Source organism: Telmatherina bonti (genome assembly GCF_933228915.1).
Source record: "Telmatherina bonti genome assembly, chromosome: 19".
NCBI classification, from domain to species: domain Eukaryota; kingdom Metazoa; phylum Chordata; class Actinopteri; order Atheriniformes; family Telmatherinidae; genus Telmatherina; species Telmatherina bonti.
This window is the reverse complement of record NC_136617.1, coordinates 26,904,477-26,920,432: the sequence shown is the minus strand read 5'-3', so window position 1 is coordinate 26,920,432 and position 15,956 is coordinate 26,904,477. Positions and strand designations below refer to the sequence as shown.

The 15,956-nt window shown below is 38.6% G+C and overlaps 1 protein-coding gene across 1 annotated transcript in view; it reads right to left on the bottom strand.

Annotated features, from left to right (window-relative positions):
* nhsl3 (NHS like 3) overlaps nt 1-3,176 on the bottom strand; it is a gene marked incomplete at its 5' end in the record, with an annotated part of 48,128 nt that extends 44,952 nt beyond the window's left edge. The window contains one exon of the mRNA XM_079258439.1: nt 2,945-3,176. Within this exon, the coding sequence (XP_079114565.1) occupies nt 2,945-3,176 (232 nt within the window). The remainder of the gene's footprint in view (nt 1-2,944) is intronic.
* Between the last annotated feature and the right edge of the window lie 12,780 nt (nt 3,177-15,956).

Below are 15,956 nucleotides of genomic sequence, written 5' to 3'. Positions count from 1 at the left end.
TAGATAAACATAACCATAATCCATATCTGAAGGCATGGTTCTGCTAAAAAGTGTGGGGACGATCATTTTGGTCATATTACTCAGCAGATTTCACTAGTCACTGTGAGGGACAAACGTCGTCAGCACATCATATTAAACTCCTAATGTTATGAATTTACAAAAGAAAAATTAAAGTGAATAATTATGCTATTTGCAAGTACTCCCAGTATGCTAGAATATTTTACCAAAGGTATTCATTGTTTTTATTTGGAGGAGATTTACACTGTTTAAAAAAATATTACTAAATGAAAAACATCAGTGTCCATAATGCAAAACAATGTTTAAAGAAAAGAAAAATCTCAGCTTGCAAAAGTCAAGAGTATAAACCCATCTTGCAAACCAAACTCTCATAAAAATAAGAAGCCATCTCGGCATTGTGATGATCGATATGTGCATGCAAGTTCAGGAGTAACTTGGAAATCCATTTTCTCTCATTACAGTCTGCTGTTGCATCCTGAAATGAAACATGAAACTTTATTACATAAGGATAAAGTCATTCATCAGCTGTGCAGAAATGCTGTCTAGCTCTCAGGACATGATTCGACTTAGATGGACAGATGTGGAAAAGGTGAGCAAGCACATCCAGGATGTTACAGACAGGCACCATGTGTGTGTGTGTGTGTGTGTGTGCTTAACATATTTATCTCCTATTGAAAGTATAAACCATGTTACAAGCAGGAGAGTCAGACAATGACAACAACAAACTACTGAGAAGCTGAAATCTTGTATTCAGCAGGAACGGACCAACATTTCACTTGATTAACTCCAACTTTCCTCTGTAACCAAACAGTGATTAAATGTGGTAAAAGAGGCCGATGTAGTACAATAAGTAGCTTCTTTCTGTCTTTGTTTTGTTGCTGGCATGAAAGTCTACATTTGTAAAAATGAACAGGCTACTGACATCAAAACAAGGAGGCAACAGAGCAGGAACTTGCAAAAAAAACAAACAAAAAGCAGTAAAACAATGACAGAATAATGGGAAACAGCAGACAATGTCAACTTTTCTTTGCTCCATCTAACGTCTGGCCTGGACTCTTGAATCTCTTCCTTGTACTCTCTCTCTGTGTTTCTTTTTTAGTTTTAAACACGGAAAAAAATTACTGCCACAAAATGCCAAGAAAACATGGTTCCCACACAGTTTTCACATCAGCCTTTGACCACATCCTCTACTGGGAAATTATTAGCACTGCTACTAGTTAATGTTTGCTTTCAGATGGAGTCACTGTCTGTTACCCATCCAGCATGTGGGACATAATAATGGATTATGGAAGTAGCTTATTGGGGAAGAAGTTCAACAACAACAAAAAAGAAAAGAAAAAGGACTGACCAAAAACGCCAGAGGTGAACATGAGTTGCCAAGGGTTACAGTAACACACACATGCAGTGACAGAAGAGAAAGGGATGGGTTTAGAGGTGGAACAAAAACAGGAAATGGGGACTGTGGGTAATCTCCGTGTTGCCGACCAAGCAAACGCATCAGTAAACAGAAAAGGAGATTAGAACCCCGTGTCGGTGTATCTGTGTGAGCCACTTTTGCAAAGTTACAGATGTACAGACTGATGTCCTGAGAGACGAATAAATCCTTCTTATCTTTCCATCTTAATCCAGAAGTAAATGCATTCCTTAGAAGCATATCTTCCCTGCATATTTAATGATTAAAACAGAGAAAATTCTACAAGAAGGTTACCAAACAAGAGGAAAACTCTGATCTTTGACTAACTTTAACCTTGACAAGGGCCAGAACTGCTACAAGCAGGAGATGGTGTAGAAAACACCATGATTACAACTTACACACACAAAGCAACAACGGCATCCTTTTAGTTGTGTTTCTGACAAGCAGGTAGGTATTAGCACACCTAAACTGTGTTTAGGTTTCATCACATCACAAGAGTGATATCTGGCTCCACTATATTCACTGGGTAATTTCTAAATGTGGGTCTGTTCACATTTTGCGGGCAAATCAGAAACTGACTGAAAACAAGTGTAAATGCACTGAGGATGCTTTCAGGATCCAGTCAGATCCTCCATATTTAAAAGTTAAGTCTTGCTGAACAAGTTTTTTTGGGGATCTGTGTCAATAAAACAAAGATTTTGAGAGAAATATCAACCAGCACATTAAACCACAATGAATGACCTTAAATGTGGAATACTTGTTTTGATTATTGCTGCTATTTGTTGTGGTCACAGTTCATCAAGTTACAAAGAATCCCAACATGTTAACGTCTGAATAATGACATAGTTCCTGTTACTACATGCATTTATGTTGCAGAAACACCAGACGTGCTGAAGTTCTGTTTGTTGTTTAGCTGAGCAGGTAAATGATGCTGGATCACGAGACCGTTGCTGAGGCCATGTGTGGACGCATGTGTGGACTCTTGTGACTGGATCGCCCATGTTATCACCAAATCTGAACAGTTTCTGAAGCAGCTAGCAAAGTGTGACAGAAAAAGAGCCAATAAAATCAGTAAAAGTTGCACCAAAGCTGAGCTTTAAGCAAATAATTTGCTCATGTGGAGGTGAGAGGCAGCACTGAATCAGAAAACTGTTTTATTGGTTCATTACCACAAGAAACACATTTTATATCACAGATAACTTCATCCATGTTGAATGTGATGACCAGTGGGAGTATTAGTCAAGTCACTAAAGATCAAATGATCAGATTAAGGTTTTAAAATGTTTTTTTTTCCTATTTTAATACTTATAATTTATGAATTCTATTTTGTGTGAAATTTTATCAACGGACATTGAGGATCTTGTACCGACGTTTTAATTCATAAACCTAAACTTTGTCTTTTCTATGGTTTTAATAAAGAATTTAGATCTAAATTCTTTAAACTGACAAGAGTGACATTATGCAAAACACAAAGCATCCGTTAAACAACTAAAAATAAAACAGCCCACTCGCCTTTCGCAGCATCGTGGTCCTGGAGTCCTAGCTTGGCATCTGTCACACCACTAAGAGTACGATTCACTCCGTTGCCAATGCTCTTCTTCCTCCGACTCCCTCTTAACCAGTTAAAGGCTTGTCCCAGGGAGCTTCTAGGTTTCCTCTGCCCACGCTGAGCCCTCGCCTCCTTGGCTAAGATCTCAGTGATGTCCCTGGGCACCAGGTCACCTGTAGATCTCCTCCGGGACATCCTGAGATGGGTCCCAACAGCTCAGCGACTCCACCTGGATCAGTGTGCTTTCCGCCGGAATAAGTCACAGAATCTGAAACCTTCCTGCTCTCCAGGATTTGATGAATTTGTCCCTCTTTGGCCTCTCTTAGTGCTTCTTTGTTTTGAACCCCGACTGTCACCATCTGGGAAAACAAAGATCAGTAGGATGAGAAAAAGAGGGCACAGATGCAAAGGCATAAAAATAGTCTGGAAATGAAAACCAGAAGGGGGACAAAGTCGTACGATTACATTAAATTCAATTTTATTACACATGTACAGGCAATGAAATGCCGTCCGGCATCTAATCAGAAGTGCAAAAAGCATCAAGTGCAGATATAATAACTAATGAATGAATAGTACGGACACTGCATATTATTACTTTAGCATTGATTTATAGAGTAGCTACTATGTACATATTACACAAATGGGTAGTGCCTTAAATGTAGTGGACGATAGGCAGGAGCTGTGGACATAGTTTATACCAGGAACATACAGATAATAAGTCATGCTACACAAAAAAAGTGAATAGACATTAAATAGTGCATAAATACAGACGATGGCTACCTAGGGTTCATAAACTGAGTGTAGGAATATGTAGTAGTGTGTGTGTGCATAACAAATAAAGAACAACAACCTCTGCAGTGTCCATGTATGTGTACATGCCTTTGGTTTTCATCAGCAGAAGAGTGCACAGAAAGAAGCTCAATTTAGTCAAACTAGCAGTAACAAAACTTAACTATTACTTTAAACCCACACACATATAAAGTACTGATGATTCAACACACAACCTTCCTCTACGTACCATCAGAAATGAAGCAAAACTTTGGCTGTGAAACTCTCAGATAAGACATAAATATGTCAACTTACTCAGTGAGCGTGCTGTCCTCTCCACGGCTCCCCGTCTTTTCCCAGCCTGAGAACAGCTTTGCAGAGCATATGTGTGTGTGTGTGTGTGTGTGTGTGTGTGTGTGTATGTGTGTGTTTAGCAGAGTAAATGAAGCTCCATGCTCTCTGGACAGCCAGTCCCTCCCTCTGCATGAGAGCCAGCCTCTCCTCCGCCCTCCTACATTGCTGTTTTGAGTAAGACGCTCCACTCCAGCGCTTACTGCTTCTCTTCACATACCAAACAGCTGGACTTCAGTTTGTTGGTGTTTCTTTTGCAGATTATCAGTGATTTCTTGTACTGGATTTCTTTCTGTTTGCTTCCAGCCTTCTTTCTGCAAGGAATCAGGTGTAGTGAGTCCCTCAGGAGGGGAACCCCTGAGGTTGCAATCTGCCATGGTGTCTAGGGAAGAAGAATACTCCCCCTACATTAGTTTAAAAACTAAAATAAATGTACATACTTGGATTGGTTCATGTAGCTTTCACAAAACCTTTTTGCTTTTTGCTTTTATAGAGAAAGTGGACCACATTAAAGCTTTGTTGTAATATTTTTAGTCATTCCAGATAGGATGGAGTAGCTCTCCTGCGATGCCGTACAGCCAGGCAGAAACCTGATACTCCTTGTTAAATGTAACACACATAAGACAGACAGGTAGGGCAAGTCACAAGAGGCCAGTTACCTTTAAGTCATGCTCGCTTGTGCTCAGCTCGTAGCTGAAATGTGAAAGGAGTTTTAAATTGCACATCTGTTGGCTATAAGCCTACATGACTGGGTTTCGATGGGTGGGAAAAGACACATGTCCACATGCACGTTTGGATCTGTGGTGTTTTCTAAGACCTGCTGGAGTAAAAAAAAAAAAAGGAGAGGAAAAGAAAATGGGACACACCAGATAACAACACACCCAAACCAAACAGATAAATATTACAGTAGATATCTTGCAGTGGATGTAGTAACTCCAACAGTAAACAACCAACCAGTATGCATGCTGCAGCTACAGCCAGGGAGCTGTGGGTCTTCACCCTGAGCTGAAGCAGCAAAATTACCTGCCCGTTAGGATTCCTGGGCTATTTCTGGCCCACAACCAGAGGACATCACCGTCAGTCGGCCTCTGAAGAGAAAGTCATCCACCATCTGGTTCTCATATGCTACATACTGTTGTGTCATCCCTCCAGCTGATCAGACACTCATCATACTTCTGTCTTGAGAGCAAACAATGGAAAATCGTCAGGATCGTATTCAGTCGACAGAGAATAAACACACGTGGAGTGAATTTGTACAACAAATCGTGCATCACATCCCTTTTAAACTGAGTGACAGATTTCCTTCTGCTCCCGTTCAAAGTGTTTAAAAGGTAATTAATTTAACCCAAAGATCAGATGCGAAGGGTTGTTATTAATGTGAGATAAGTGACGTCACTGTGTGAGGATGGTTTATGTTTCGTATTCATGTGTGCAGAGCAGATAGATGGATAGGTGGAGGGGTCCATACTGTATGTGTATACTGGTTCAAATGAGTCATAGTTTTGTTCACTCATGCCTAACAGACTGAAATGTTTACGGTTTCCATGGTAACACAAGCAAAAACAGTAGGTCTCTCAGTATGTCTGCAAGGGTGCTGTGGAGAGCGTGTGTGTGTCTGTGTTCGTGCTGTATGAGGTATAAAATCATTAACCACTACACTAAGAACCAGTGAAGAATGTAGCATTGCATTAAGATTTTATTGTCCCATTTTTAACAGTTGTTGTTGTTGTTAATGCCATTTAAGACGTCTTCCTCCTGCTGATGAAGAGTTACATATGGATGCATATTCATTATACATGAAATCTGACAGACAATAATACTGTATAAATGGCCAAATGTACATTTTAGATCATATAAGTAACACTGACAGGATTAGGGGACATAGACACATCCGTTGAGACCTTTTTCCTTTCAATTTACATGGTTTTTGTTTTATTTTCATGGCTTTTTTTTCTCAATTGAAAGTCAAACCTATTTGACAATATTCTTGCAAACTTCCAAGTACTTGAACGTGATTATTAATTGGCAAAATTTGCAGTTTATAATATCGCTATTTAGCAAGTTAAGGAGTATAAAAGGTCTATTTTGAAATTTGCTGAGTTGTTATTTTGCTTTTTGGTTGACTGTTTGCTTCATGATGATGATCTAATTTGGCACTTTTTATCAGGATATTTGGCAGATAATCATTATAAGGTTTACTAGAGATTCATTTCCAATTTCAGAATTAAAAAAGTATTGAATATATTATTTGCTCCTTAGCTTGATTAAAAAACATTTACTGGTATTTAAATCTGGAGTTTCTCTAATTTGACAGGAATTTGAGCATCTCTCAGTATGTCTGCAAGGGCGCTGTGGAGAGCGTGTGTAATAACTCCTGTTACTCCCAGTTTATTGTTAATCAGGTTAAATCTGTTGGAGATGACTTAATGTAGAGTAAAGTAGAAACAATTTTAACTTCTACCAGGAGATATTCAGCTGTGCAGTTGAATTCAAGCTCTGCCAAGCTATTATCAAGCAGAAAGCTGATTTGCCGACGATACACCACCCCCTTTTTTTCAGCAGTTTTTTAAAGGAAATGAGCTGCAGCTACAGCTGGTTTCATGAGTCACTTCATTCATAATAAAGATGTTTTACGCTTAAAACTCACTGAAGAAAGTTTGGCTTTTAACATGGAGTGGACAGGCATGTTCAGTGTTCAGTTACAAGAATTAAAAGTGGACTGAGATGTGATTTCAGCTTGAAAATGTTAGCCTAAAGTCAGAATTCAGGGTCTTTGCAGACAGATACAGCTTCAGAGCACACTAAAATACAAACATAACAAAAAATAGACTATGTATTAAAGGAGAACTCCTCAGAAATATCTTTAAATACTTGCTCTTTAAAATGAATCTCTTTAAATGTATCAGTTGTTACAGAGAAGATTTAAATGGAAAAAAACACTTCAACAGTCCAGTGTTGTAAACAGATGTGATCCTGTTTTAATATCACAGAAATGACAGCAATACAAACTTCCAGTGTGTAACCCATGTGTAAGTGTCTGTGTGTTTGATGTGACTGAAAAGAGACTGCAGGCAGGAAATCCATACTGCCGAGCGGGTTAAGCCCGGCTCGCTCGCACCAGCATTATCATTCCCGACCTGCTTTTGTCCTGCAGAATACAGACACATTCTTTCTACAGCCTCCCTCTGTCCGTATCCCAAACTAAACTAAATAAGACAGACACATGCATCATCTTTTCACTGGTCTGACGTGCATACAAGTTTATGTTTGTGACAACCAGTCGAAAGCAAATAAAGAAAAAAAATAAATAAAAAAAGGAAAAATCATGTTTCACAGTCTGTTATTTCTAACATCAGCCAGCAGAGAGAAGGGAAGGGGTGGTAAGAGAGGTAAAAGGGAAAATAAACATGGGTAGCTAGAGAATTGGTGTGAAATAATAGTTTTGAAGGAAGAGGAAGGGTTTCAGGTTGAGTTTGAGCTGTGGAGCAGACAGAGGGAATTCCTCTGTGAAACAGAGGCAGCTTTGTGCCACCAGCCAACAGTACATGACTCAAACTGAGGTTTCTGATGGCAGAGGGATCTGGTTGAACAGAGCTATGAGAAGTACAGATGAACTGAACATTCCTTGGATTTTCTGTCTGTCTTAACATGACATAAAACATTAGAAGCACTTAGAGAGCACAGATCTCAGCCAAGCCGAAGGATCCCTCACCTGAGAGTTGCTTGAAAAGGCCCAAACACTCCATCGCATTTATAGCTTTTAACCTTTCAGCGCAACTTTGCAATGATGTCATCTCAGGGCATTTCACAGACAATTCAAGCCAATTCATAATGAATAGCCTAAATAAAGATTTATCAACCCCATGTCAACGTTCTTATCTGTACCTCAAGCTACCATCACCTTCTTTTTCCATCATCAGGACAGATGCAGCATCTTATTTAAAGTCATTCCTGGAAACACACCTTAAACACCAAGATGAAGCAGACGTGTTTAACTGTCTTGAAGTTATTGAAGAAATTTGCATGTTTTTTCAAATGGCAGCAATCTGAGTTAGCTTTTTTTTTTTTTTTTTAACATCTACCATGTGGTCATCTTGTAAGTTTTTTGTACACACTTTGTAAGTGTGTTTGGTTTATTTTACTTCCTGCTCCTCTGTCACGCAAGGTTGTTGTGTTGTTTTTTCTTGACTGATGACCAGACTTGTTCTTTCTTGGTATTTAGCGCCCTCTGTATACTTCTTTATTGTTTTGTTCATCCCCAAATCCTGGTCTATTCTGTTCAACTTCGTTCATACGTCTCCCCCACTCAGCATAGTCTATGTTTTAGTTCATTGCACATTTTGTATCAAAGTTTGGCTTTAGTAATCCTGACTCTGCTGCAACTATCATTTTATTTAATAAATTCTATTTCCTATGTCCATTTATTGTCCTGCTTTCTTGTCACCTGTCATTCACATTTAAAGTGGAACTATTATGTGCATTTCAGGCTAATTTATTTTTATTTCTGAGCCCAGAAAGGCTGGGATTGATCGAGTTATTGCCCCGAATCGCTTTATTTACTTCAGACCGACCCTCTCCGTAGGCTGTTAGATCAGCCTGTGAGCAAAACGAGTGGATTGAGACTCTTCCGTATTAAGCCCCGCCTCCCGCCACTGCATTACATCGGGAGCGCGCACCGCACCTGCTTTCAGCGTCATTGTAACCTCTCATAAACAGAAGGATTAGGCTAATATGAGCTCATTAAAAAAAAAAACAAAACTACAATGTCAACACATAGCATATAGCCCTACATGTTGCAACCTGAATCAGACCCTGAAAACAAAGTGGAAAACAGCAACCCACAGCAACGAATGCAGCAGGATGTCTCTCTTTGGTAAACTCACCAGCCATCGTTGGAAATAACTTTATCCGACGTTTTCCACCCGCCTGATGTATTTGTACATGCCCTTGTTAACCAGTGGAAGGTAACCAATCACCGAACCTTATCCCCCGGGACGTCACAAGGATTTCCAAGTAGAAAAAACTCTCTAAAACGACCCGTTTTTTGTCGCCATGGAAACCGAACGGAGAGAGTGCTGGAACTCAAACTCAAACTCAAACTCAAACATGTGTTTAGGTGATAAAAAACAGTGTAGTTCACATGTCTGATGAGGATTCAACACTGTAACACTGTAGAAAGCTCAGAAAACTTGAAATACCATAATAGCAGCTCTTTAAGCAGAACAGTTCATTTGTGGTTGATTCATGTTTGAGTATGTGTTTAGGGAAAAAAAAAAGGGTTGCAAAGCAGGAAAATGCTCCCAAAGCACAAGTAGAAGAAAGTTAACAAAAACAATCAAGTTAGCGTTTTGGAAAGACCATGTCAATGTAAACAAATAGAGATACTATGGAAGGACCTGAACTTAGCAGTTCATGTGAGAAAACCCAGCAACATATATATATATATATATATATATATATATATATATATATATATATATATATATATATAGATAGATAGATAGATAGATAGATATATATATAGATAGATATAGATATTATATATATTAAACAATACATATATATTATACAAACAAAAAATGAAGTTACACTTATATCTATTTATCTATATCTATATCTATACATAGATATATATATATATAGATATAGATACTATCTATCTATATATATCTATATATATCTATATCTATATCTATATATATATATATATATATATATATATATATATATATATATATATATATATATATATATATATATATATATATATATACACACACACACACACACACACACACACACACACACACACACACACGGGCGGCTGTAGCTCAGGAGGAAGAGCAGTTGTCCTTCAACTGGTAAGTTGGGGGATCGATTCCAGGCTTCCCCTGAAATGCCGAAGTGTCCTAGGGCAAGACACTGAACCCCAAACTGCCCCCCGATGTGCCTATCGGGGTATGAGTGTGCTGAGTGAGTGTGTGTGCGAATGGGTGAATGTGACAAGTAGTGTAAAGCGCTTTGAGTGGTCTGTATGACTAGAAAAGTGCTATAGAAGTACAAGTCCATTTACCATATATATATATACATATTAAACAAACAAAAGAAGATTCTAAAACTGTCACAAATTACTTTATAAACCAGAATGTTTCAGTGATAAGTGATGTGAGGAAAAAAACAGGTGGAGGAGGAAAAAACACATTTATGTGACCTCGCTCCAGTTTTTCCTGTCCTGGCATGTTGTTGGCCTTTCTCATAAATGCAGCGCTCACTGCCCCTTCCACAAGCCTCTCCTACCTGCCTCTCCGACGCACACATAAGACTAGGTTAGAGAAGGAGATTCCAATTTTACTGTCTTCATGACAAACAGGGTAAAACATGAGGAAATATAGGTGAGTTATGTCTGTTGACAGCTTTAAGTCAGACGAAGAGGAGAGAAATATGAACAGGTTGTTTGAATTATTGTGCCTCTGGAGAACAATTTTCTGCAACAACCAAGTCACGATTAGGATAAAAAAAAAAGGCTCTTTCTGACTAGTAAGTGATAAATATCACTGTACTGGTCATGTACTACATTTATTATTTTTTAAAGGAATAATTTGCCATTTTATGATTAGTCTCAACTATTCTCTTGTCAGAGAGATCAGAAATGCTACCAGAAAAGCACATTTTATCAGCTGTCAAGAGACCTGAACTCAGTGTGCTGGTTGAAGGATTTCCTTGTGTTTGATATAGACGGGAGGGAGGCGAGTATGATTCCCACACACCAACAATACATCTGCCTCCTGACCCCATAAGGCATTTATCAGATTTTATGGGCCAATCATTGTTTGACTTTGCCCGGACAAGTTGAAGCTGGCCTGTTTTAGACTTACATACACAAACACAAGTTAGAGAATGTGTTATCTGGTGTGTGAGACTGTCGAAACGTAATGGTGCATTATTACGAAATGAGGAAAATAACAAAAGACAGAAACACACAGAGCCCAGTGTGTCTGGTGTGTGGAGTTGAACCATTTTCACATTGAAAAGTCAAGCGTTTCTTTGAATCTGAGCAGTCGGAGCCAAAATACACCGTGTTGAATCATCTAACTGGGAATGCATACACACACTACGGTGGAAATACACACTTTTGTGTATATAAGAACATACCGAATAAACCTGAGGGACAATGTCAATAAATGTTAAATATAACATTCATCAAGAGTAACAATGTCTTCTTCTTGTACAGCCTTAATGGTTAATGATCCATTATGCAACAAATCTAATGGTATTCAGAGAGAACGCAGACCTACAGTATGTAGAGCTCGTTTTAGATCATGGAGGAAGTAAAATATGTCATAGTTACTGCTCCTGTAGAGCCTCACATGTCATATTTTTTGCAGCAGGAATTCCTCAGAGGGTGTGGTGGCTGCTGGGTTGTTTTGGGCCGGACAAAAACAGGCCATAGCTTTCCAGTGATCCCATCCAACTATCCCTCGTTCTGTCTTTCTTTGTCTCTCTTTGTTCTCTGCACAGATATCTGTTTTCACTCTCTCCTGGTGGTCTCTCACTGACGTCATATTCAGGAAACCTGAGGTGACCTCTGTCACTTCTTTCCTAAAAAAGAAAAAGGAAAAACAGTGCTGGCACTCGCAATATGGCTAATGAGGAGAGCTGAAAACAGAGCGGCTCTCTGATGAAACCATGTCTGAATCCAGGAGTAAAGAATCTATTTGCTAACTTCAAAGATGCTATTAAAAATACTTCATTGTAAGTACTACTGTCAGTATTTACTGTCGTACTTCAACCTAACATTTACATCATACCATCAGCCATCTTAAAACAGTGAATTGCAGCTTCTTTGAAACAATGTCGACACACTCGATGCATCGGCCACAGCAGCTCATGACTCACAGCACAAACAACGCTGACTTTAAATCCAAGCTTTACATGTTTGGATTTAAAGAAAACTCTCATATTAAGTGTGGGAGAATTTATTGTACAATCCCAGTTCCCAAAAGGCTGGGATGCTCGGTGAAAAGCAATTTATAAATCCCATAAACACATATTTTAATCCCAATAAAACATAAACAGCATATCAGATGTTAAAACTGAGACATTTTTCCATATCATGGAAAATATTCGCTCATTATGAGTATGATGGCAGTAACACACTTTAAAACGCTGCATCAGGGGAAACAAAAGGCTGGAAAAGTAATGGGCACAAATAAAAACCAACTGAAGCAGCATTTAATAACTAATTTGGTTAAATAGTAACAGATCTGCAGCATAACTGGGTAGAAAGAGAGCATTTCAGAGAGGCAGAGCGTCTCTAGTTTAAAGATGAGCAGGTGTTCAGCAATCGGCAACATACTAAGCCGAAACATTTCGTGTTTTATTGCATTTCGTACCTCGCTCTTATGAAGAAAAATTCACCTGAAAGCAAATTCACATTTAGCCTCCCATGTTTATTCTCAGTCCACACAGCCTGTTGAACAACAACATTCACAGTCTGTCTTCCATAAAACCTCCTCATCAACTGAATAAACGTGATCTCATCATTTCCAGCTTTTCTTGTCTTCTTATCAACTGTTTTCATCTGCTGTTCCTCTTCATGGGAAAATGTTGTTCTTCTGAAACTGTCAGAGGTGATAAAATGAATAAATGAGTAGTCCAAAAAAAATGTTTTTAAGTAATAAAAAAAATATCAGAGCTCTTTCTGAGCCCTTTACAATAAAGTCTGTCTTCAAAACGATGAAAAACAGACAGAAACTTTCCTGTATTGTGGTTTCAGATTCAAGTGGGAGCTTGTCTGTGTCTTTCTAAATGCACATCAACTGTAAATACAGGAAACATTTTAGCAAAAACAGAAAAACATGCTAGATGAAGCCCCTAAATTTATCATATAAAGTGAACCCTTGTGGTTATTAAAGCCAAACATATGATATGTGATACAGTTTCTGAGACATTTTGCATCACTTTATGGTAGAAACTTTACATAAAACCTTGTTGTTCACTATAAGATACTGGTCTCCTGCCTCTGGTGGACACCAGAAAGCAGAAGATTACTCTGCAATAACTGTGATCTATCATGAGGTAATAAATGGACAATAAATGGAATAATGTTTTTCTCAGATTTTGTTAAATTGGACTTTTCTGCCCAGTGGCTCTGAGGTCGGGCCTTAAAGGGTTAAAAATCCAACTTGTGCAAACAATGAAGCGCGGAAGAAGACGGCGGCTGACAGCAAAGTTACAGAAAAGCTCCTCAGAGTAAACACCAGCTAAGCTCTGTGTCATTAAGTGGCTCTTTGCTGCAGTCAGACAATGCTGCGTGATGCACGACATGACAGAAAGATGAGAGCAAAAACCGCCATGAGAGAAATGACGTTGAGAGCTTTGGAAGTGAACTACCAGTCGGACAGTCTTCTGAACCTCAGAGGGGCTGAAAGGAAACGTGTTTCTGCCTCAACAAATTGTTTTTGAGGCAGATCACAATCGATCCAATGGTAGATTGCAACTGGAAATGGCACTCATCCATCCATACTGATTGGATTTTTGTTCCCCACACAGTAAACAGCACTGAGACTATGCTGCCTCACCACTTATACGATCTGTTAACTCTTTTTAAGTGATAAATATTGATGTGAGACTGCAACAGAAAGTCAGTTTACAATGTTTTAGCCAAGACTTGTATTGCCTTTAAGCAAACTGGTTCATTAACTGTGACTCACTCCCTGGCTGTTTCTCATAAATCGCACACTGAGGGCATTGTTAGCCAATAAAATGAGCTTTTAATTAAAGGCTGGTGAAACTTTCCTCGTCACTGAATGCCTCTGGGGCAAGTTTTTGTATTAAAAACTTCTTAAACGATACTAATTTCCTAAATTATTTATTTGCACTGTCTTCTCTTGACAACACCTGTAATTTTTAATGTTTCAAGCACTTTAAGTTGTTTTGTACATCAAACGTGCTATACAAATAAACTTGTCTTGCTTTTACTGGGTAGAGTGGGATTTGTAGGGAGCATTTAATTTGGCATCTAGTCATAGTTCTGTAAATGCTTGAGTCAATTAGTCCTGCTAGCTTAGCGTGTTTTCATTAAATCAAACAGTCTAAAATGTAAACCAGTCAATTTTTCACAAAGAAAACCCTCCATGATCCCACTGGAAAGATGCATTCAAGGACTGGTGGGACTTAAATGGGTTCCCTCAGAAATGTGCTTTAAAAATCCTGATTTCTATTTTTTTTCATCTTTCAGAGTTGGAATATTTTATTTAGCTTTGGCCCAAATCAGATCTATAGTGTGCTTATTCAGTTTTTAACGTTTTCACATTTTTGTGCCATTTTCGACATATTAGCACCACTGAATTTAAGAATAAACAAAACAAACCAACTGAAAGCACAAACATTGATTATTAAGTGCAGAGTCGAGGTTTTGGGGGGTCAATTATTACAGTCCTGTCTATGTAAATAAATTATAACACCGATTTTAACACTGGTTTCTATAAAAGGGCCTTGTAAGCCCTATGTAAGCCCTTCGACCCCAAATGGGTCAGTGCAGAAAAAGGCAAGGTAAGTTTATTTGTATAGCACCTTTCATGTACAAGACAATTCAGTGCTTTGCATGAAAGGTGCTAAAAAGCATTACAGAAAAAAAACATAAAAGAAAACACAAATAGCAAAATAAAATAATACATTATATCAAAATAATTCAAAGCTGAATTAATTAAAAGTTTAATGCATATGTGCATGAAAAAAGAAATGTTTTTAACCTGGATTTAAAAGTTTCTACACTTGGAGAGAGTTTAATCTCCACTGGCAGATTATTCCACTTGTTTGCAGCGTATACAGCTAAAAGCTGCTTCTCCATGTTTAGTCTGGACTCTGGTCTGGACTAGTTGACCCGAATCTTTGGATCGAAGTGCTTTAAGAAAAACTAAATTCTTTTGTTTTCCACTTTTTAGATTTAAATACTTTTTATCATCTTCAGTCCTAATCAGAACTATGACATTAACACACTTTTTTTTTTTAAAATAAAAGATGTGATGAGTAATGGAGTTGCTGTTTTTAATTTTGATTCAAACCCTGAACGTATGAAAAAACTCATACTATTAGCATTAGTGTTAGCATTAGCATTAACACAGAGAAAAATAGTGAGAAATGAACAAAGGCTAAAAGAACACAACCAGGTCTGGAGGGTTAAGTAAAGAACAGCTGCCGTACCAGTGGATTGTTTGGGTTTAGATTGCACAATTTAACAGCAATAACATGAACTCATCTCAGCAAAACTCAATGAAACAAAGATCGAAAGCAGAAAGATGCCAACCGTATGAGACACCAATGCTAAACTTCCCAAACTATTCTTGGAAAAGCCCATTTTTTCATGACTGACTGTCAGGACAGTTTGAGTACAATCAGTACGAGGAGGGGCTTAATGAACTCATAAGTCAGCACAGGTGGAAAACACCCAAAGTCTCTCCAGTTAGCTCAACTGATCTCAGACCAGACTAACAGCATGATGACCTGCACAGGTGGTCGTCCACCAAAGTCCAATAAGTGTGCCAAGAAACTGCAGAGTCCAAATGTCAGCGAAGCTTAGAAAACAACAACAATGTAAACTGCTGCAGCCTTTCATGTCTCTGTAATAAAGGAAGCTGGTGACATGAGGGAAAAACATGGATGAGTTCAGCTGTGTGTCATGGCAGCGTGCGAGACCGCTGAAGAGTGGAACGAGAAGAGAAACAGAAGGTGGAGGAGGACACACTGACAGGATGTTCTGGTGAGTCCTGCAGATTGGAGCAGAATGTAACAGGCCGCTCCAAAAGAAAGTCCAGCATATGGCCTGTCTCAGTGGGATGTTAAGTCCTCAACCAC